This window comes from Perca fluviatilis, chromosome 2, assembly GCF_010015445.1.
Source record: "Perca fluviatilis chromosome 2, GENO_Pfluv_1.0, whole genome shotgun sequence".
Taxonomy (NCBI): Eukaryota; Metazoa; Chordata; class Actinopteri; order Perciformes; family Percidae; genus Perca; species Perca fluviatilis.
The window spans coordinates 39,016,121-39,039,639 of NC_053113.1; the positions used below are offsets into that span (position 1 = coordinate 39,016,121).

A 23,519-nucleotide genomic window follows, 5' to 3' on the forward strand; every position below is an offset into this window, starting at 1 on the left:
TGTATTGTTTCTTTTAAACAAGATTGAATATGGCTTTAACAAAGCTATTTCTCTCTTTGTAAGTGCAGCCTTCTGTCTTTAGTTTTGCAGTCCCAGTTGTCACTCTTGGTATCTTAGTTACCATGGGGCCACCTGCTCTGCTCAGGTGTAATGTTAGAGCGAGTGTCAGGTAGACTAATGTGAGATCTGTCTTATTAACATCTGTTTGGGCGTCTGAGGAAATGTGCTGCACTAAAGTCTGCTTTTTACATCACATCAACCTTTAAGATACACCATCTAACAAGGATGCCATTTGGCAAAAAGACCCGCTCTTCTTCAGCTTCAGGAAGATTAGAAACCCAACATGTGACCAGGTAATCTGCTGCTTTGTCGCTCTCCTTACCACCAGTATAAAATCACACGTCTTTGTTGAGTTTTGTTAATACCAGTTTTATCTTTATTTCTAGAGTTTTAATGTCTGGTTAAGGGATAATGGGACCATCGGTTGAGGCCTTTCCTTGTCATATTCAGACAATGTTTACTGTTGCCATGGTGCTTGAGTTGCATCCGTGGCAACACTGAGCAGTTACCATGTAGTACAGGAAGTCTGGTCACCTGGAACTTACACTCCTAAGATGAAATAGATTGATGAGTAGTTTACACTTTTAAAAATAAAAGAGTCTGTAACCATGTTGGCTACCTAGCGTCAAGTAATAATAATGATCAACAATAATGATCTTCTGATATACATTTAATGAGTGCCAAAACAATGTTTACCCATAATAACAATGCACTATAGGAATGGTGCATGCATTTAATCAAAACAACATCTCAAATCCTCCAGCATCCTGTCTGAACTGTGGAGTGCAGGGGAGAGGAAGAGAAGCACTTCTGGGCCAGGCTGTCGGGGTGAGAAAGTCACAGATGACTTCTCAGCACCAAGAAGAGGGGGTGTCAGCGAGGACAGACAAGAACAGCCTGAATGGTTGGTTCGAGAGCTGCTGAGACAGAACAGGCGGAGACACTCTGTCACACTTGGAGATAAGGTTCAAATCATGAGACGACAACACAATATTGACTTAACTCTCAGACTCTGCAGCTTCAAGGTACACAACATATATTTAAATGTGAAATCAGACAAGTAAATGTGAAATATTTCCACCTATCTCTGCATCTGAAAAGTTATCGTAAATTTGGATTATTTCACTGCCATGGATTTTAACCCTTTCCCATTGAGTCTACATTCTTAAAGTTGCTGCTTTTAGCCTTAAGGTGTCACTAGAGTGCTACATTGGTACACTCACCATTATACAGACTATTTCCAAAGTGCTTAAACTCAACTACAGCTGAAGCACATCTCACTCACAAGGTGAACGGCAGAATAAATGTAAGGTAATGTCAAAAGTACCATTTTAAATCAAGTTGATGATCAATTTACTTGCAGCATGACAGCGCATCGGGCAGGACAATCTGTCCCACAGCCAGGGATGCCCATTTTTCAGGCCAAAGTAAAACAAACATAGTTGCTGGGCCAACTACTTAAAAGGACCCCTGTATATTCAAATTCAAGCTTTCACGCTGACAGGAATGATGGACTGATATAGGAGGCTGGAGTTTCAGTTGCAGATGTCAGTCACACTCCTGCTTAATGTAATGAGCAATGTGCCATGACAGATTAAAGTTCTAATAAAGGGATTTGGAAAGCAGTCGAGGTGATGTGAACACCTTCAGCACTTTCATCTCTTTGACTGATAAAACAATTATCTCTGCAATTCACCAGAGATACTGCGGGAACCCTTGACTCTAGTAACATCCATCAGGAAGTAGGCTGTTTATCCCTGTTATTTATTAATGATAGTCTAGTTTGAAGAGTGTCATGGATCGAGGATGCGTTGCTAGGAAACCGTGGCAAATTGTAGAGAAGTCATTAACACCATGAGAGCATGGCCCATCATCAGGCCTTGAGCAAGCATCTCAGAGACATATCATAGCCGGTGATGGCTTGCAGTGACCTTTACAGATAGTCATTAATACTCAGAGGTGGAGCCCTAATCATTTGTGTTGATAATTACACAGTATTAATATCTCCTCTCTAGCACTCAGACTTTGTGAACTGCCTGGTGAGTAGACTGAAAAAAATTGGAAGGAGCATTTTTGCCAGTAAAACTTTATTACTGGTATTATTGTGCTATTTTCTTAGAATTATTATTATTATTATCAACCTGTAATATTAATTGGCTCATGTCTTCATCATATAATGTTCCCATTCTTCCTTTCCAATAAGATTGATGAGACGATATCACTCGACAACCTCCAGAAATTGAAACAAGCATTTGAGGTACTGTATGAACTACATCTTTTTTTAAATCACACTGGCAGTCTGACTATTCATTTCTGGAAGATTTGATTGTACTTTTCTTTGTAAAGGATTTTGAAATGGGTGGCTTGAGATCCATTGATGCGAAGAATTTTGGCCGTATAGTAAAGAAGTGTTTGGTTTTGCCGAAGACAGTAAGACAGTGTGACATTTCTCTTCATAGCTTACTCTCTCTCTCTCTCTCTCTCTCTCTCTCTCTCTCTCAGATTCTCACATCTCTGCATTCTCTGTGTCTCACTTATTTGCAATTGACAACAAGCTTACCTGAATAATTGACAATAAATGATATTGTTCTTTATTCTTTTGTTCTTTGAATTTCACAGAGCAATGCACATATTCAAGGGTTATTTAAGAAGATTGATTATTCAGGCCAAGGAAGGATTTCATGGGTGAGATGAAATTCATATTTGTTTCTTATGGAGCATGCAGCATTTTATTAAAGAGATTGCCTTAGTTATGACACTTCTCTTGCATGCTAAAACCAGGAATAAATTGCAATAAAAAGTTAGGCCACTATGATGTCACAGGGTTATTTTGACAACTGCAATGCAGTAAGGATTTGTAGCAAGTGTAACTGGAACTCACTGGAACTCATTAGCTTTTCTAATGCCAAGTTGACTGTGCAATAACACATTTGTCTTGTGTCGACTCAAAGGAGATTGTTTCCCAAGTGATAGTCTGCATTGTATTCACTCTTGACTCTTAACTTATTGATCTTGTCAGTATTTTTTCTTCAACTGGATAATTAGTCGATTTTAACAGGTTTTATGGATTGTAAAGCTGAAAAATAATGTGATTGGAAAATATTTCCAGTTATCTGGTGTAACACTGGAGTATGGTTTGTTTTTTAATTTGCAGAGTAAAATCGTTAATTTTACAACTGCACTCGCAAGGGTGTATTTGTCCCTGGTGATAGGGGAGACACGTCCGCCTCACTTATCAAATTCCTATTTTTATGCTATAATTGAACATGATTAAAATATTAAATATAAGACAGTGAAGGACCTATCTGTCATAAAGTATGACAACAATCAAACAAAAATCTGACTTTAAATAAGCTTAGTAAATTAATAAAAGCCTACAGCAATTACACAGAATTTCTGATTTTGATTGATAGAATTTATCTATGGTTATAGAAGACAATCCAAAGTGTGTGTAAACACTTATCTCCAACATGATCCCTGATGTCACCACCATTTCTATTAGACTACTGTTAATTTGAAAAGCATGTTGTGGTCATTTCTAGATTGATATCCATCCATCCATCCATCCATCTTCGTCCGCTTATCCGGTATCGGGCCGCGGGGGTAGCAGCTCCAGCAGGGGACCCCAAACTTCCCTTTCCCGAACCACATTAACCAGTTTCGACTGGGGGATCCCGAGGCGTTCCCAGGCCAGGTTGGAGATATAATCCCTCCACCTAGTCCTGGGTCTTCCCCGAGGCCTCTTCCCAGCTGGACGTGCCTGGAACACCTCCCTAGGGAGGCGCCCATGGGACATCCTTACCAGATGCCTGAACCACCTCAACTGGCTCCTTTCGACGTGAAGGAGCAGCGGCTCTACTCCGAGCTCCTCACGGATGACTGAGCTTCTCACCCTATCTCTAAGGGAGACGCCAGCCACCCTCCTGAGGAAACCCATTTCGGCCGCTTGTACCCTGGATCTTGTTCTTTCGGTCATGACCCAGCCTTCATGGCCATAGGTGAAGGTAGGAACGAAAACTGACCGGTAGATTGAGAGCTTTGCCTTCTGGCTCAGCTCTCTTTTCGTGACAATGGTGCGATAAATTGAATGTAATACCGCACCCGCTGCGCCGATTCTCCGACCAATCTCCCGCTCTATTTTCCCCTCATTCATGAACAAGACACCAAGGTACTTGAACTCCTTCACTTGGGGTAAGGACTCATTCCCTACCTGGAGAAGGCACTCCATCGGTTTCCTGCTGAGAACCATGGCCTCCGATTTAGAGGTGCTGATCCTCATCCCAGCCGCTTCACACTCAGCTGTGAAACAATCCAGTGAGTGCTGAAGGTCACAGGCCGATGATGCCATCAGGACCACATCATCTGCAAAAAGCAGCGATGAGATCCCCAGCCCACCGAACTGCAACCCCTCTCCACCTCGACTACACCTCGATATCCTGTCCATAAATACTACAAACAGGATTGGTGACAAAGCGCAGCCCTGGCGGAGGCCAACTCTCACCTGAAACGATTCCGACTTACTGCCGAGAACCCGGACACAGCTCTTGCTTTGGTCGTACAGAGATTGGATGGCCCTGAGAAGGGACCCCCTCACCCCATACTCCCGCAGCACCTCCCACAGTATCTCCCGGGGGACCCGGTCATACACCTTCTCCAGATCCACAAAACACATGTAGACCAGTTGGGCATACTCCCAGGCTCCCTCCAGGATCCTTGCGAGAGTAAAGATCTGGTCCATTGTTCCACGACCAGGACGGAATCCGCATTGTTCCTCTTCAACCGGAGGTTCGACTATCGACCGAACCCTCCTTTCCAGCACCTTTGAGTAGACTTTACCGGGGAGGCTGAGAAGTGTGATACCCCTGTAATTGGCACACACCCTCTGGTCCCCCTTTTTGAAAAGGGGCACCACCACCCCGGTCTGCCACTCCTTAGGCACTGTCCCAGACTTCCACGCAATGTTGAAGAGGCATGTCAACCAAGACAACCCCTCCACACCCAGAGCTTTAAGCATTTCTGGACAGATCTCATCAATCCCTGGGGCTTTACCACTGTGGAGTTGCTTAACTACCTCAGCAACTTCCACCAGGGAAATTGACGACAATCTCCCATCATCCTCCAGCTCTGCCTCTACCATAGAGGGCGTATTAGTCGGATTTAGGAGTTCCTCAAAGTGCTCCTTCCACCACACTATTACCTCCTCAGTTGAGGTCAACAGTGTCCCATCCTTACTGTACACAGCTTGGATGGTTCCCCGCTTCCCCCTCCTGAGGTGGCGAACAGTTTTCCAGAAGCACCTTGGTGCCGACCGAAAGTCCTTCTCCATGTCTTCTCTGAACTTTTCGGTGTTCGTGGGTTACCGCCCCTTGAGGCACCTAAGACCCTAAGACCACAGCTCCTCGCCGCAGCTTCAGCAATGGAAATTTTGAACATTCTCCACTCGGGTTCAATGCTCCCAGCCTCCACAGGGATGTACGAAAAGCTCCGCCGGAGGTGTGAGTTGAAAGTCTGTCGGACAGGGGCCTCCTCCAGACGTTCCCAAATTACCCGCACTACCCGTTTGGGCTTACCAGGTCTGTCCAGAGACTTCCCCCACCCCCTGACCCAACTCACCACCAGATGGTGATCGGTTGACAGCTCCGCCCCTCTCTTCACCCGAGTGTCCAAAACATACGGCCTCAGATCAGATGAAACAATTATAAAATCAATCATTGACCTTTGGCCTAGGGTGCTCTGGTACCAAGTACACTTTTGAGCATCCCTATGTTTGAACATGGTGTTCATTATAGACAATCCATGACTAGCACAGAAGTCCAACAACAAACAACCACTCTGGTTTAGATCAGGGAGGCCGTTCCTCCCAATCACGCCTCTCCATGTGTCTCCATCATTGCCCACGTGCGCGTTGAAGTCCCCCAGCAGAACTATGGAGTCCCCCATGGGAGCCCCATGCAGGACTCCACTCAAGGGTCTCCAAGAAGGCCGAATACTCCAAACTCTTGTTTGGTGCATATGCACATACAACAGTCAGAGTTTTCCCCCCCACAACCCGCAGGCGTAGGGAGGCGACCCTCTCGTCCACCGGGGTAAACTTCAACGTAGCGGCACTCAGCCGGGGGCTTGTGAGTATCCCCACACCCGCCCGGCGCCTCACACCCTGGGCAACTCCGGAGAAGAAAAGAGTCCAACAGGAGCCCCATCAGATCTAACCGGTAGCGCTCCACCTCCCGCACAAACTCTGGCTCCTTCCCCCACAGAGAGGTGACATTCCACGTCCCCAGAGCCAGCTGCTGCCCGGGTCTGGTCCGTCGAGGCCCCTGACCTTCACTGCCACCCGTGTGGCAGCGCACCGGACCCCAGCGGTTCCTCCCACAAGTGGTGGGCCCATGGGACGGAGAGATGGATGCCACATAGCTCTTTCGGGCTGTGCCCGGCCCGGGCTCCGTGGCAAACCCGGCCACCAGACGCTCGCTGACGAGCCCTCCGTCTGGGCAGGGCTCCAGACGGGGGCCCCGGGCTTCCTCTGGGCAGGGTCACTCCATCTCTTCCTGTGTCATGGGGTTTTTGAACCATTCTTTGTCTGGCCCCTCACCTGAGACCACTTTGCCTTGGGAGACCCTACCAGGAGCACAAAGCTCCAGACAACACAGCCCTCAGGTTCAAAGGGACACACAAACCTCTCCACCACGATAAGGTGATGGTTCCCGGAGAGTACAAGTAGATTGATATGCATAGTTCAAATGTAGGAAATAACATCATCATCTACACGCTTTCATTTTTTTGTTTTATTTTTGAAGCCTTTTGTGTTGCCCGTACTTAACTAAACTTACGCTCTTGCACATATAACCATGATAACATTTTCTGAATATCAACATGCAGGATAGTCAACCTGAATATTACCTGTTTAACAAAAATTCATGTGACGCAGGGCGAGTTCAGCACACACATGATGCAGGAGTACAAAGAGAAGCAGGAAACTGCAAGACGCAGTAAGCAGGTGGCTTTCACCCTGCCAGCCACTATGAAGGCATTGGGTCATGGCATCCCCATCATCAACATCCACTCCACCCATGATGGGACCGTCGCAACAGTGCGAGAAGACGGGGTTGTTTGCTACTGGAGCCCTGAACTGAAACCACTGAAGACCAAAAACATTTTTGTATGTTTTAACTTTTGTACATTTACCTGAACACTTTAAAGACAAGTCTGATGTCATTCTATATTTTTCTTATTGTCAGCAAATCCCTAGTCTAGCATTGCCAGACCTATCTCCACAGCGATGTGGAGTAATGTCTGGCTACACCACAGATTCATTCTGGGATAGGAGAAAAAAAACGCTCTGTCTCGTTTGCGTTTCTTTAAACCAATCACAATTGTTTTGGGCACAGCGACGGTGGCTCTGCAAAATAGTCTCAGGAAGGAACTTGTTTTGGTGGAACATTTGCACCCCGCAAAAGAAAACGCCACATACAATATTAAATGAGGTTAACTGTTCACACAATACAATAACGTGAGCTATATAAATTAGCTGATACATGGTTAAACGTCATTTGTTCTTACCAGTGTATCGCCGTGTGTACTTTGTCCACAGCAATCCCATCAATCGGTCCCAAAACATCCCAGTTAGAGAGGAAATGTTGTAAACATATTCTCTCTTTCTTTACAATCATCAATCTTTACAATCATTCCCTGAAAGAACCAAGCAGGCCTGCCTTACTACACGTTCCAATTTCTTTACAAAACTTGCCATTTTCAGTGTGTAGTTGCTAGCTCGAAATGTGTTGTTGTTTCCCGTAGCGAAGAGATTTTGAGAACGGCAACACACAGAGAGCGGAATGATAGGGACAAAGCCTGACATTTGGCGTGTGAGCTACACCCCGGATGTCATCCTGGAAATGTACTTTGCATCCAGACTAACAGATCCCATATAAAGATAAAAACCAACGTGTATTACTCCATCTTTCAATACCCTGTCTGTGGCAGTCAAGCCCCAAGCCCATTGGTTTCTACTGAAGACACAGATCTAAACATATATGTAGTGCAACCGTGTAGCTCATCAATGTAGTTTTTGGACAACAATGGAGGTCTATAGGCCAAACCAGACTTTGGCTCTAATATTGTCCATATATAAGGTTTAAGATGATTGTGTTATTTTGTCACTCCTCTGTATGTATAGTGAGGACAAAATATCATAACACTTTACACTAGATTTAGTAAGCATACTATATTATATACTTTATTCATTGGCAACTTACCGCTGAATCTTCACAAATCGTCTGTATAGTCTATTCTATCGTATTGCATCAAATCTACCTCTACCTATGAAACGTGGAGTGTTTGTGACATACTGATTTGTTCATATCTTACAGAAGGAAGAACCTGCAAACAGGAAGTCAAAGTGGGCAAGTGATTTTACTCTGATGACAGAGTTCAACAAGCTGATGATCGGAACGGGGTAATATGATACATAAAAATGACTTAAAGACCAAAGGTGTTATTGCGTACATTGATTAGGCTTACTCTTACTGCAGGTTCCAGACTATTGTGTGTCTCTTTGTTATCTTGCAGGGACAGAGAGATCCAACTTTATGAGCTTTCCACTCTGGAGCCTTATTGCCAGATCAATGCACTAGACACAGTGCCTTTGACATTAGATTACGGGTGAGCAACATAACTGCATGTTAACATTTGTTCCAAATGTCACAATAAGTCACATTAATGGTTTTTTTTCTTCCAAATTTCTCAATAGCTACACTGGCCCTGATAAATGTTGTGTTCTGTATGGAGACACGGAGGTAGGTCCTTTTGTTCAAACCTTATCCGATTCTCAAACAAGAATCATTTATTATATTCCACCAGATTAATACTGGCAGAGGTTACTTCTTTCAGGGATGTGTGACTATCATTTTAATATCCTCTGTTGGAGATACCCTCAGGTAATTATGCTTTTCTAAATACTTACTACACACATGCATTCTTATTTCAGTTATTCAATTAGCCATTATACAAATGTTGAATTATCTAATGTTCAGATAGCGTAATGCAATTTTCATATTTTCTTGAAAATATAACAATGTATTGATCAAATAACATAAAATATTGAGCTTTGATCTCTGGAGCAGTATAAGGAAATATGTTTTGCCTTCAGTCACATTGAGTACTAAAATGTCTCCAATTCAGTAAGAAAATTGTTAATTTATTAAGTAGCTATTACTGAGAGGATGTATTCCGCTGTATATTAGATGTGTAGCTGTGAAATTCATATTTCTTTAAATTTCATTAAAGCAAATGCATTGGATTTTATAATTCCCCCAGGCTATACTGTACAAACCTTTGGGAATGTGTCATACAGTATATTAGTTGTTCCAATGAGTCAGTACTCCATTGACTGGTAGATCATTGAATTGCACCAGTATCCTGGCCAATGCCATGTAAAAAGCTATTTTGTATTTCTCTTTTTTTCAGTTAAATGTGGCACATTTCAATGTATTCACGATGAAAGCAAATGTATGTGAGATTGATAGAGGGAGTGTCTTTCACAGTAGGGATTGTGCACTTTTTCTGGTTATAGCCGATAACTGAGTCTATGGACTCTGTGAACTACTTATTGAAAGTCAGGTAAGCAGTCGACTATCACAGAAACTTCCAAATGTGGTGGAAAATGATACCTTTGCTTCCTATATGTTCCACGCCAAACAAATAAATGATATGTATTGCACAGGCTTTGTGTCTCAGAAAATATGACACAGTTTCAGGCCTGATTGCACATCTCAACTTCTCTTTTTTATAGATTATGGAATAAATTACCAAAGATTGAAAATATGCCCAACATAGCGGTTGACAATGCAGTGCTTTCCCCGAATGTGACATTTGTCAGATGGAAGGTTCATCAGGACTGGGTAACACAGGTGACATTTTACCTTTCCACTTCCACACTTCCATTACAAAGAAATTAATTTAAGTCAAATGACATATTATAATATCTGCAAAAGTTGTGTACCAAGTTGTGTTCAATGGTGTGGCATTTTACATCCTGAAACAGACTAGCAAGCAACTAACTCTTCTCTTTAACTGTAGGCAAAATATTTTCAAGGTTTTCAAGCTGTTGTCTCCTCATCAAATGAAGAATCGTCCTCCCTCGTTATAGGTAAATTAATCGACCTAAAACACAAACTTATGTCTGTTCTTACATATGCATATTCTCCATGACTGATTTAAGATTCCGATAAAAAGTGATGAATGTTGAAAATGATGATTAAAAAAGGCATTTGGTCCTTTAACTCTACCATGTGCATTCATTATACTGGGTGTTGAACATTACTCAGCCTGGTAGGAGAGCTGTGGGGGATGACTCATGATGACACATCTATCACAAATTAACCAATCAATGCCAGCACGTGTGTCTATTGTGTGCACGTGTGTGTGTGTGTGTGTGTGTGTGTGTGTGTGTGTGTGTGTGTGTGTGTGTGTGTGTGTGTGTGTGTGTGTGTGTGTGTGTGTGTGTGTGTGTGTGTGTGTGTGTGTGTGGTTTGCCATGTCCACTTGCCAGTTTTGTCATTTGTTCAGATAATAGCTTACCCTTTCTCCACAAAGCATGTTTGATCGATGGTCACACACATGGCCTGGCAATAAAATGCTTTTTCTTCTTCTTCTTGAGGCCGTGTGCTGCCTTTAACGGACGCTGAGCAGCAGCTGGGTGAGATCAGAGAGGCCTGCTACGAAGGTAAGACCAAGAAGGTCCAACTGAGCTGGACTCCACAGCTCCGGGCAGCATGTGACCAGACCGTTTTCACCATCTACAAAGGTGTCAAGACCTTTGACCTTTGTCAGAAGCACAGCTTGCTGGTCACTGGAGGCATGGACAGACTCATACGCATGTGGAACCCACATTTTTCGGGGTGAGGACCCAGAAGTCAGTGGTCTTTCTTCAAGACAATTAACATGACATTTAAAGGCCTCCTCCTAGTGGTTCTGTTTTTATTTTTTCAGGAAACCGACCAGCATTTTGAAAGGACACTCTGCTCCCATCATCTACCTCTGCATCTTCTCAGAGGACAGTCAGATCTTCTCTGTCTCCATAGACAGAACCGTGAAAGTAATTCATCACTCATTTTTGTGTTTCGCTGATTTTGTATGTTCTAAATCAGCGGTTCCCAAACTTTTTAGGCAACGCACCCCCTTCTACATCCTGACCGGGTTGATGCACCCCCAATCTTTTTTTTAATCTTTTCTTTTTATGGTCAAATTAAATTAAGGGGCTTTTGACTTTTTGACTTTTTGACATTGGCATGCTTTGTGTTCAGGTGGTGACATAGATAAGAGGGCTTCATACACACCACACACTGTGGCTTTGGGCAATCGGCTAAATAAGTTTCATCATATTTCCTTTGTTTTCTTCCAGTCTGATGCCCAGTCTCATTGCCTCTTTCCCTTACTTGCCTGGATGATGAGCGTATGTCCTCTTGATTTGCCTGTGCTCTCCGATCCTGCTTTTTGGTCGCTCTAATCTCATCTTTCTCTGTCTCCCGCTCAGTTTTCGGCCCAACCCATCTCTCCGTTTCGCTCACATCCAATTCCTCAGTCTCTCTCTTTCTAGCTCCTCTTTCATGACTAATATGTTTAGATGTCCCACCTGACAGTTTCCCTGATTTTAGCCAGTTGTGCATATTTGCATAAATAAACTATTTCAGCTAGTAGGCTAGCTAGTAGGCATTTATTGGTAACGTTAAAGCTAGCAATGTTACCCTACACGTACATTATGTAAAGACAGGCTGACTGGCAGGAACTGAAGTGCATTTTGGGTACATTTATCCATTTATTAAAATGCAAGTTTTTAATTTAAAATTTATAAAGCAATGTTTTCAATTTTAGGTTTTTATTTCATGAAAAATCCCACTAAAAAGTACTGGTGTAGTTATTACACCATTACATTTTTCCGGCACCTCAAGCACCCCAAGGGGTGGTGCGCGCACTAGTGATGGCCAAATGAAGCTTTGTGAAGCATTGTCTTCATTTTCTGAGCCTACTAGATTCAACAAAGGGTTGAGAATACACTGAATTGCGATGCCTTAGGCCTTTCTCTTCAGACCAAGAGCGCGCCATCTAGTGGGCTCAGAAAATAAAGGCAATGCTTCACAAATCTTCATTTGGCCCTCACTAGCGCACACCACACTTTGGGAATCGCTGTTCTAAATGATCCAAAGAAGTACAGCATTCATATTACTGTATATGCATTAACCACATTTGAACCATCTGCGGTGGAAATACATTTACACAAGTTTTGTACTTCAGTAAAAGTTTGACACACATTTTACAGTACTTGAGTTTTTACATATTATACTTACTTATAGTTACTTTTAAGATCAAGGTTTTACCCAGACATGTATAATCAGTTTATAAAACCTGATGTTTAATTGAAGATTAAACTACAGAATAAATTACCTCCACTCCAATCAGCTACAATGTTGAAATGCTGCTTACATACGTTCATTATAATGCCGTAGTATAATATAACACAGACAGGAGCCATTCTGCATGATAACTTTAGTATTTTGATATTTTAAGTACCCATTATTGCCAATGCTTCTGTACTTCTACTTGTAATGGAGTAGTTTGGTATTGCTTTTGCTTAGGTGAATTATGTGAATACTTCTTCTATCGCTGTTCACTGTTCCCATTTCAGATTTGGGATATTCAAGATCAGTGTTGCCTGTTTACAGCAGACCCCAAAGCCAGCGGGATTCATGGTGACATATCTGCATGCTCGTACTCCTCTGCTGTGGAATCCTTTTACATTGCAGCAGACTGTATGGCTGTGCTCTCCCTGAAGATAAGGTTGGCTGTCGTGCCTTTGTGCTTTATTCATCATATAACCCATTGTACTCTGAAGATATTTTGAAAACATATTCCTCAACTAAACTAATTTAAGCACGTTTGTGAAATTCAAAAACAAAAAGACAGCTGATGCTTTTGAAGATTTGCTATTGAGGGATTAACATCTCACTTTCACCCAAAAAAATACAATAACTAAGATTTTAGTTTCTTCAGAGATGACTGCAGCAGTTTAATATTCATGTCCCTTTTATTCATTTGATTATCTCTTGCCTCTGTAAGGCCATGGCTTCACAGCCGTCTGACTGTTTCACATAATGAGACTGTAATGTGCTGCGGCTACAATGAGGAGTTCCGTCAAGTTGTCAGCTGCACTGAGGGATCTGTGAGTAAATATGTGCTTTACAACATCACACACCCAGATGACCCAACTTCACATTTCCACAAAATGACAAAATGAATCCAGCCTGTGTTAAAACAGGAACATAATCATATTTATTTGATATGTAACAACTGTACAATTAACTCAAAATGTTCCTTGTTTCAGGTTGTAAAAGTCTGGGATTTTGACACTGGGCGTCAGGTTTTCGAGTTTGGAGGCACACACAACCTTTCTGCCATCACATGCATGACTTTTGACCCCAAAGGGAGGAGGTACAGTACATGAAGCAGCTTGTGAATATAATATTTAGCCACTACTTCATCATACTACATTATGTTCTTGTGTTTGCAGACTCGTCACAGGTGGAAGAGATGGCTGTTTAAAGATCTGGAATTTCAACAATGGTCAGTGCCTAAAGACACTAAAGAAGGGTATGTATTGTACATTTTCATTACTTCCTCAAAACAGAAAGTTGGAAATACTAAACTATCTAATAATTGCGAAGAATCTTTCAATCTTTCCTGTAGATGGTGAATGTCATGAAGTGTGCGACTGCATCTTTCTGCAAGTTCACAGGAATGTGTGAGTAATGATGTGATATTTGCCAAGTGTTCTTGGCTCAGTATGCATTTTAATTCAAGTTGAGCTTGTGCAATTTTTTGTTTGAAGCTATGTGATGTCTGTCGGCCGGGACCGGATGATTGACATTTACCCAGTAAGTACAAAAGACACGAGTTCTGCTAGGTTTTATTTGTCAGTTGTGTGTCAGAAATCCCATTCCAATTATTTCTCCAATTCCTCCATCCCTCCATCGTATCGCATACCATTTGCATTTGTTTACATTGTCATTACCAGCTGAACTCCATTCTGAAATAGCAAAAGATCTACTGAGAGTTCATGCTGTATATAGCCTGTTTTGAATTTCATTATAGAACCAGAAAGTAGTGTGCACATTCTTTGTTGCATGACACTTCTTGTCATTATCTGGTTAATAGGAATTTTAATGTGCTACAAGGATTTTCTACCAGCAATGTTTCTGATTCAGACATAACAAAATGTATTGATATTGAGATGTTTTCTGACTGTGCATCTGTATTTTGTCAGGACATACCTGAGGACCTTCATCACGTCCAGAGGCCGCAGCCTTCGTGGCAGGATGATCTGGTGATTAATGAACAGACAATTGTCTTGACGATAACTTTGAGAATATGTTCAGGCAGACCAAAATAATAAGGTAGGCCACTGTAGTTCAGTGGGCTCCGGCTGAGAGTTAGCATTCCCCCTGTGCCATTTATTTCAGGCGGACGAGATAACAATGGTAGAATCATTGGATGGATCCAATCGTTATTCTTCCATTTCTAAAAAGCACAGCTCTCTGTGTTTAAAGTGACAAGAGGACAAATTGGGTGTTTTTGTTGTGAACTGAATGCATGATCACAAACACATCAGGCAAGTGAGCTCTGTAATTATTCAATTAGCACTGCATTCGTCTCATTTGGTTGCTACTGTGTATTTTTATATATAAAAATATTTTTAGAAAATCTGCATTTTTCTAGTGATGGAAAGTAATTTTGACTTAAGTACAACTTTGAGGTATTTCAGGTACTTCACCTGAGAATACTTTGTAGTTCCTCTCCACTACATTTCAGAGACAAATATTGTGCTTTTTACTCCATTACATTTTTAGCGGTGGTTACAAGGATCCAGATTTTACATATAAAACATATATCAGGATGCATTTATAAAGCCAGTAGGTTATAAAATAATGTAAAAAGCTATGCAGTACACCATTTAAACGCTCATCATTGTGCATCATATAGAGGTGCTTGGCCAGTTCTTTCTAGCTCTGCCTCAGTCACTGGTGCACCTTCAGGCCTGTAAAGATAAAGCTTCCCTGCTGGTTGTGTGTTCATATTGCACAGACACACGGAGGACATTGTAGTCTTTGGTCCTAAGACTCCTTTTTGCTGACTTGCTAGAAATCTCAGAGAGAGATGGGTAACAAAGCCTCCTTGATCTCTGCCCTACTGTGAAGCATCGCCTGCAGACTTTTTTTTTTTTTTAACTTAAAGTTACCCCATCCCTTTTATTCTCCCTGTGTCCCATTTCTCTCAGTTTTCAGAATTTCTATTACAAACTGTGAAATGTTTTAGTTTCTTGCCGTCTTCCTGTATGCATGTTGTATATATACTAATTTATATAGTTTAATATAGAATATTTTCAACACATCATTTGTGATGTCCTCACATCACATAGTTTTGCTAAGTTTTTTGCTTTGTCTAATTCCCAGTGCAGCCAAGCTTTGGCCTGTCAGTATACCTGTCGTTTGTGCAGGCTCTGCTCCAGAGAGTCGGAGCTCTCACTGAAATATAAAGATGCTTTTATCACTGACTCAGTTCAGAACACAAGGTGTGCAGCAAATGCCCTATGTGCACTCCCACCACAGTGTCTTATAGGGTTAGCTCAGTATTTTTTCCCCTGCAGTTTTTTCTCCCATATGAACTGAGAGATCAAGCTGTCGAGTGAGTGGAAATATTTTTTGGAATAAAGAGGGGTATAGATTGAAAGAGATGGAGGAATTTGGGAAGCACATTCATTTTAATACAGTTTATCCTGCCAGCCAGAGATAAAGGTATGAGAGACCAACGGTGGAGAGGCGAGAAATTACATTTGAGCAATTCAGAGTAGTTTGTGGTAACACAGATTCCTAAATATTTAAAATTACTTAAAGACGTCTTAAATTGCAAGTCCGAGAGGGGATAGGCTGCGGCTTTTTTTTTTTGCATAAGCTCAATATCAGGATTAGTTTAAGAACAAAAGTGTAGGCTCATGATTATTATGTATTCAAAAAGCAACACATCTTTCTCAAACAGCACCTTAATAAATGCAAATGATTAGATCCTCTAAAATGTCACAGTTTAGTAATCCAGGGCACGCCAGATAGCTGCTAACACCATTGGCATTCTTTAGGGATTATATTTCTCATCACTGAGGATCTATAGTTGGTGAATTGTGAAAGAAACCACTCATTTAATGTGAATGCCCAACCTTTAGACTACTATATTATATTATATTTTATAATATATATATAACAACTATGCTGTAGCAATAAGCAAGACTCTCCAGCAATCCTAGAGGCAGTGGTGCGTCAAGCTAAATGCTAATGTGCATTAGCATGCTGACATTGGTATAAGCTGGTATAACGTTTAAAAAACTCACAATCTTAGTTTAGCGTTGTTAGCATTTAATGTTAGCTTTAACATTTGCTAATTATCACTAAACATAAAGTACAGCTGAGGTAGATGGGTGTCATTAGTTTTGCAGGTACTTGGTCACAGAACAAAGTATGGGACAAATTAACATCTTGTCCTAATGGTGGCGCTAGTCGAAATGTCAGGGTATCACCAAAAATCATGTGGATTTATCGTCCGAGCACCATGGATATTTGTACCGAATTGCATCGCAATCAATTAAGTAATTGTAAGGATATTTCACAAATAACTAAACTCATATTCCTAAACATTTCTACTATTCTAAATATACTTTTTTACCAGGTAAAATCACCAACTACAATAATGAATGCAGCTTAATGCTCTCAACACTGTCTGTTTAGTCCTCAATAATATCACACAGACTAGAGTTCCTTTATCTGATTTGACCAGTATAAAGTGGTACCTCCGGAAGCATGATGGCGTTGCTATCTGCTATGAGCTTTAGGCGAACTGATTTTCATTATTGGTGATATGGCTGAAAGAGTCACAAAATGGGTTGTACCGAATAAATTATTAGTTTTCTTTCCTCTTTCTACCGAGCCTTGGGTTCACTGTGATTTTTTTTCTGTTTCTCCAGATGGTCAGTGTTGTGTTGCATCTCATTAATATTTTAAAACATGTCCCAGTTCAGCTAAATTGTGTGCTTGGTCTTTGAATATATTGTGTCAAAATTGCCATCTGCTTTTCCTGATTTGTGTACAGTTTCTTGTTGGCAGCATGGCTCCACGTAACATACTCCGACATACTCGCACAAGATGGATTGCTTTGTATCAATGTGAAATACAGTAGCAGGAGTCATGTTTGGCTTGTTTGCTCAGGGGTTTGACATCAAATCAGTCAATTTAAAATGTGTGACACACTTTGCCAGAGTGCTGTAAGAAAAAGCAAGACTTCAATGAAACCTCTTTGATATTCATACACAGTCAAAACATTGTTCACCCGCCAATCTCTCAACTGTTGAATAAGACTCCTTGGCTCTTTATAGACATCTCCTTGACGTTTTGGTGCACACCTCTTCTTACTTATTCTGTGTGTTGTGCAAACTCCTTGATCATTTCTTTAATTGGTATGGTTAAAATAGTGGGAAATATGCACTATTTCGCTTTCATTTCCCTTTTTGCACAGACCAAAGAAACAAGATATCCCATGTTAATTAGTGAGCTTTAGAGGTGCTAGCTTTTTTGTCAATAAGGTTCTCAAGAAGTATTTATTTAAGGTTCTGTACCATTAGTTCCATATCAGTCTTTATCTGTTAGAAAATACTATTTGGTTTTGAAACTTTCCTTGCCAGTGTCATCTTTGAACACATTTCTACGGTTGGTTAAAAACATGCTAGCCTGGGAAACCCCTGACGAACCTCCGGCAAATTTGAGATTTGCTCTGCAAGAACGTCTGCCCAGGAGCCCATTCAAGCCCATTTCCAATGTTTCCAAATCGAGGCACCAATCACAGCCGTTGAGGCGGGCTTTACACAATGACAATAGCGCAGCGACGGTCATTGCCGCTGATGCCGCTGTCGCTGCTACGTCACCCGGATCGTTGGTCTGATTGGTTGAAAGACTATCCAATTGCGCCCAGAGGCATTTGAGTGGCATCTGTTGGTGACGCCCCTTTGGAAATGGGCTGTGAATGAACGTTCCCCAGACCCACACTCAGTTACAACTGAGAAGGGTCTGGTGTCAACCAGGCTAAAAACATGCTGAAGTGATAGGAAATGTAATACACTATATCTTTTTTACGTACAAACAAAGACAACAATCTTTCATAAATTGGAAACTAATGGAAATAGAACTACTGTGGTTGAACTTTTGAAGTTCTTATCCTGTTGTTTAGAGAGACTCACACTTTGTCTTTCCTCAGAAAAATGGCCATAAGGATGACATCCTTTGTGTGGCGCAGTGTCCTCCATCTCTCATCGCCACCAGCAGCTATGATGGAGAGATACTAGTGTGGAATGTGGTGTCTGGACGTATACAGTGTCGGTTTGTCAGTCCTCTTCTAGCTGAACACCAAAATGTTGAAGGTGATTTTGGAGCAAAGCGAATGACAAATATAGTCAATAAAAACTCTGATGTGTTCAGAACATTGCATTTGTTTGATGTTTTTTTGTCTGTTACACAGGACTGGATACAAGTGTTCCAAGCATCATTTTCATAAAGAACTCCAAGTTACAGCACTTTTCCTCGGCTACAGCTCTGCTGTCGTCTGGAGCCATGGGTCAGTGTTAACAACAGCACTGATTACAGCGCATGATTGCATTTTACAATCTTTCACAATGTCTTTCAATACACTGTTAATTATGTGTTTTCTCTTTTTAAGGTTGCATAAATCTCTGGAACGTGCCCAGTGGAGGAAAATTTGTGGGCAGCTTCAAAGCTGTAAGATACTGTATTTAACTCAACATTTCTTGGTTTCACTTTTGGATATTAAGGCATAGGACTCCAGTTTCCCTGTTCTTACTTTTATCTTCAAAATGGCTGATTAAACGGTATAATGTGTGGTGCACTGTTTCTTTACTTTGTTCTAGTTTCTTTTTTAACAACTAGCAGGTACCTTACTTGCAGCTACATAATGCAAAGCAGGGACTCTTAATATTGGGAGGTGGGTGTACATGGGGGCATGAAGCTGAAATACTGTAAAATGTGCTGAAATCCTCCTAAAGAAAGCAATAATTGTGTTTTGAGGCTAACAAACATAAAATGTTAATATTTTACACAACAAAACCTTAAAGTGCTCATATTGTGCTCATTTTCAGGTTCATCATTGTATTTAGAGGTTATATCAGAATAGGTTTACATGGTTTAATTTTCAAAAAACACCATATTGTTGTTGTACTGCAAATTGCTGCAGCTCCTCTTTTCACCCTGTGTGTTGAGCTCTCTGTTTTAGCTACAGAGTGAGACATCTCAATTCTGTTCCATCTTTGTTGGGAATCGCACATGTGCAGTAGCTAGGTAAGGACTACTAGCCAGTCAGAAGCAGAGTATGAGGGCGTGCCCTGACAGTACCTAGGTAAGGACTACTAGCCAGTCAGAAGCGGAGTATAAGGGCAGGCCCTGACAGTAGCTAGGTAAGGACTACTAGCCAGTCAGAAGCAGAGTATGAGGGAGTGCCCTGACAGTAGCTAGGTAAGGACTACTAGCCAGTCAGAAGCAGAGTATGAAGGTGTGCCCTGACAGTAGCTAGGTAAGAACTACTAGCCAGTCAGAAGCAGAGTATGAGGGCGTGCCACGCTAGCAGCTAGGCGAGCATTATAACGTGTGCTACAAAGTGACCATGTTTGTCTCTGAAGTAAAGGCTGGACTACAATAGAGCTGTTTGGAGCAGTTTGTGAACAGTGTTTTCTGTTGGAGATGGTAAGTCCCTTTAGGGGGGACTTTGGGCTTTTTCACTTTGTAAACCTATAACATGCACAAAAAATATATATAACACAATAAAAGAAAGGGAAAAAGCCAAAAAGCAGAATATTAGCACTTTAAAACAACATGTTTGCTTTGCAATTATAACCCACTTGTGTTTTGTTACCTAGCAACAATGGCTCTTAACCATTTCAAGGTGCTTTTATGTTCATGTATTTTTGTTCCTTGATAATTAGTTTCTACAATTTGTTTGCCAGACATATTTAGTATGGAGTGGAATCGGGGGATATGTATTAAGTCTGTCTGCAAGGAGGGTAGCAGTTAGTCAGCCATAGCCAAATAATGAATATAAATAATTAACATGCCAGTGCTATGACTGAAAAGCACTTCTTTTTTTCCATTTATTTATTATTAATTTTGCAGTCTCAATACCAACAAAAGATTACAAAACTGGCTAAAACAGACAAGGACATGCTGCTGTACGCTGCTGACCGAATTGGTTACATCTATGTTTACAACATGGAGAAGTTTGCCCCTGAGCAAAAATCACCTAGAGGTTAGCTACATTATTTTCTTTCCATTGACTGAAATATGAAGAATATATGAAGAGATACTGTCATCAGAACATGAAAAATTACATGTCCTGTTTGTTTTTTCACATTCATTCAGCTGAACACTTCTGGCGTGCCCACACCAGCAGAATTACTGGGTATGTAAAATACACAACACATTTTATAACAGTCACAAAGTCATCTTGTCTTAAGTTTCAAATTGTCAGGTAACTGCAGTCAAACAGAAATTAGACTTTGGGTTGTGTCCTTAACTTTTAGTTTTGTATGGCACTTAAAAGTCCCTGCGGGTACATCCTTAGTGGAACCAATCATTCTCAGTCTGAGGTGTCGTGGCAGCTGGAGCAGCAGAACTTCCTTCTGCTGCAGTACAGACAAACAAAGTATAGTAGAAACTGTGTGTGGGAAGGTCTTAAACAGACGATCACTATAGGCGAGATGCTGCCCGGGGTGCATCTGCCATCAGACATAGCAACAGAGTGGATGATTTAGAGTGTTCTGCCAGAAATGCCTTCTCTCATTTCATCTCATGTCTCTTTATTCTGGTCCAGCCTGCAGATTGTTGACAATGATCAAGTGGTGCTTACCTCATCCGCTGACTACACTGTGCGCCTTTGGAGTGCACATGGAGAATTCATTGGTTGGTGTCATTTTGTATCTGTCAATCCTGTCTTTCTAGACATTAATAATGTTCATGCAAACCACATTAATCTTGAGCATGGTGCAGTGCTAAAGGTGGAAATGCTGTTATTTGTGGGCATGCTCATTTCAGTGTGACGGTGCACATGGCTGGATTAACCCACTAAGTGGCCTGGGGTAAAAATTAGCTGAGGGCCCTTATGGTACCCCCTTCCTCCCACTCTGCATTGTGTACGTGCCCTGTCACCTTTAAGTGTCTATCAAGTAGGCTACAGTGCACACAGCAGACCACAGCTTCATCATATTTTGCCTAGAGAGCTGGTAAACAAACATTTACTCATACGTTATACGTCCTTGCTCCAGGTTTACAGTGTGGCAGTTACATTTTGGTTATCACACAAATAAAGTTAGGAATATGGACAATGTAAGCACAATATTACACAAATATTATATAAAATAATAATAAAGTAAATGTATTAAGATTATATTTTTAAATAGGCCATTCAATCAGGTAGTGATGCAGGACCTACCTAAATGCCATAACATTGCAAGCAACAAACATAATATAAATATTATTGAGCAAATAATTACCACTAACCCAATGACACACTGAAGCTGGGGATTTCAGGAGCCGTATAGTTCAACAGGAAGTTCCACTGCGCCCAGCTGTTTGTGCTAAGCTAAGCTAACTGGCTGCTGGCTGTAGCTTCATATTTAATGCACAACCTACAGATAGCGGTGTCAATCTTCTCATCTAACTCTTGTATTTCCCAAAATGTTAATCTATTCCTTAAATCAGCTACAACTCTTCTCTAAAGCCAAGGGAAGAATGTGATCCCATTTCGAGACATCCACTTTTTGAAAAACTGCATCCATAGCTTCTACAAGATAACTGGGCAGAAAGCAGATCATTTTAATTTGTATATGACATTATTTTTCTTTGTACAGTAATGATCAGTTTTTTTGTAGAAGTTAGTGATCTTCAGCTTTTCCCGCTGACAGAAAGTAGACAGGAAGAATAAAAGTAAGATTCACATCTATCTTGAAAATAGCTGCATGTAAGGAAATGCCATTAATATTTATTTGGCAAAAAAGGAAAAATATGATTGTTTTTATGTACCAATGTGGACTGTATCTGATAATAACCTGCTATAAAAATATAAAGAAAATGTAAAAAAAAATGTCCCTGTGTGTCTGTAGGAGGTGTGCTGCAGGGCACTGCAGATAAATGATTTCAAATGGATTCAGACATTGTGACATTTTAAGAAGCCACAGCTTTGACTCTATCACATTCATTCAGCACCATGCCGTGCAATTTGGAAAAACATTGAAAAGGAAAATGCTGGTCTTTGTCCACAGGGACCTTTGGGCAGCCTGAGAGCTGGAGCGTCCACATCCCCTCTTCGTGGAAACATCCTGCTGTCCCCTATCAGGTTCTGATTGATCCTCTGAGTATGCCTGATCATGACATTCTGAATGTAAAAACACGTCTTTCTGATGCCATCAATACTGACAAGACTGGGGCTCATCGAGGTGAACTAAAGGTGAGATGCATTTCTTCTCTAATCATTATCTGGGCAATGTAAGCTACATTATATATGTGTCTCTCTATGTCTCTCCCCCCTCCAAATGTTGAACTGAACTGATCTTTGCCTGCTCCTCTTGCGGCATTATTGCAGTCAGAGACACAGTAAGCTGAGACTTCCCCCAACATCCATCAGCGACACACACTAAGGAAGATTAAAAGTACATTTACCCAGAGACTGGCTGAGTTATAACCATTACATCAGCAAAGACTACTGTATATGAGTCTTCAGACTCATCTTAAAAAGTGACAGATTTATATTTAGAGTGAGTGTGTCTTCTTTTGCATTTCAGGCTCTGTCATGAAACTGTCAGGCATACTAACAAGCTATCGAACCACTGTGCTCTGAAAGGCTTTTATGCTGTGGAGCCACCAAACACCGGTGTAAGACCTGACATCTTATAAGCAGCACTGAGGAACTGCATTCAACTGAATAACATGAAACAGTATTGATCACAATTAGGGGACTGGATCATTGCAGCATATACTTTTATAAAGACAGAGCAAGGAACATTTTGAAATAATGAAATAATAGTGAGAATGAGGGCTTTATGTTATCATACCCAACTGGCTTTTTCAACAACAGACCATGTGAAGTAAATCAATGGATGAAATGAATGTGTGAAAATGTCGATTGCAACATTAAGGGGCTTTGAACAGAAGAGGAAAATTATTGAATTGAGTAATTAAGAAATCTAAATTGCTTTTGCGGAGTGCTTTTACACAAATCAATAATAACTTTGTCATTAAGGCTTCAGATTGTGAGAAAAAAAGTACATTTTACTCAGTATTCCAAAAGGACAAATCTGGCCAAAATGAATC

The 23,519-nt window shown here is 41.1% G+C and overlaps 1 protein-coding gene across 1 annotated transcript; it reads left to right on the forward strand.

Annotated features, from left to right (window-relative positions):
* Positions 1–23,519, forward strand: wdr95 (WD40 repeat domain 95). The gene is made up of 30 exons (XM_039781690.1): positions 1–353; positions 824–1,085; positions 2,076–2,099; positions 2,264–2,317; positions 2,407–2,490; positions 2,680–2,745; positions 6,989–7,219; positions 8,430–8,515; positions 8,629–8,721; positions 8,810–8,855; positions 8,950–8,996; positions 9,851–9,968; positions 10,138–10,207; positions 10,718–10,958; positions 11,050–11,155; positions 12,743–12,894; positions 13,174–13,276; positions 13,439–13,545; positions 13,625–13,704; positions 13,801–13,855; positions 13,943–13,988; positions 14,378–14,437; positions 18,406–18,568; positions 18,667–18,762; positions 18,865–18,923; positions 20,328–20,460; positions 20,574–20,613; positions 21,025–21,113; positions 22,472–22,656; positions 22,991–23,519. Exons 1-30 carry the CDS (start codon positions 286–288, stop codon positions 23,000–23,002), a joined length of 2,976 nt encoding a protein of 991 aa, XP_039637624.1. The 5' UTR covers positions 1–285; the 3' UTR covers positions 23,003–23,519.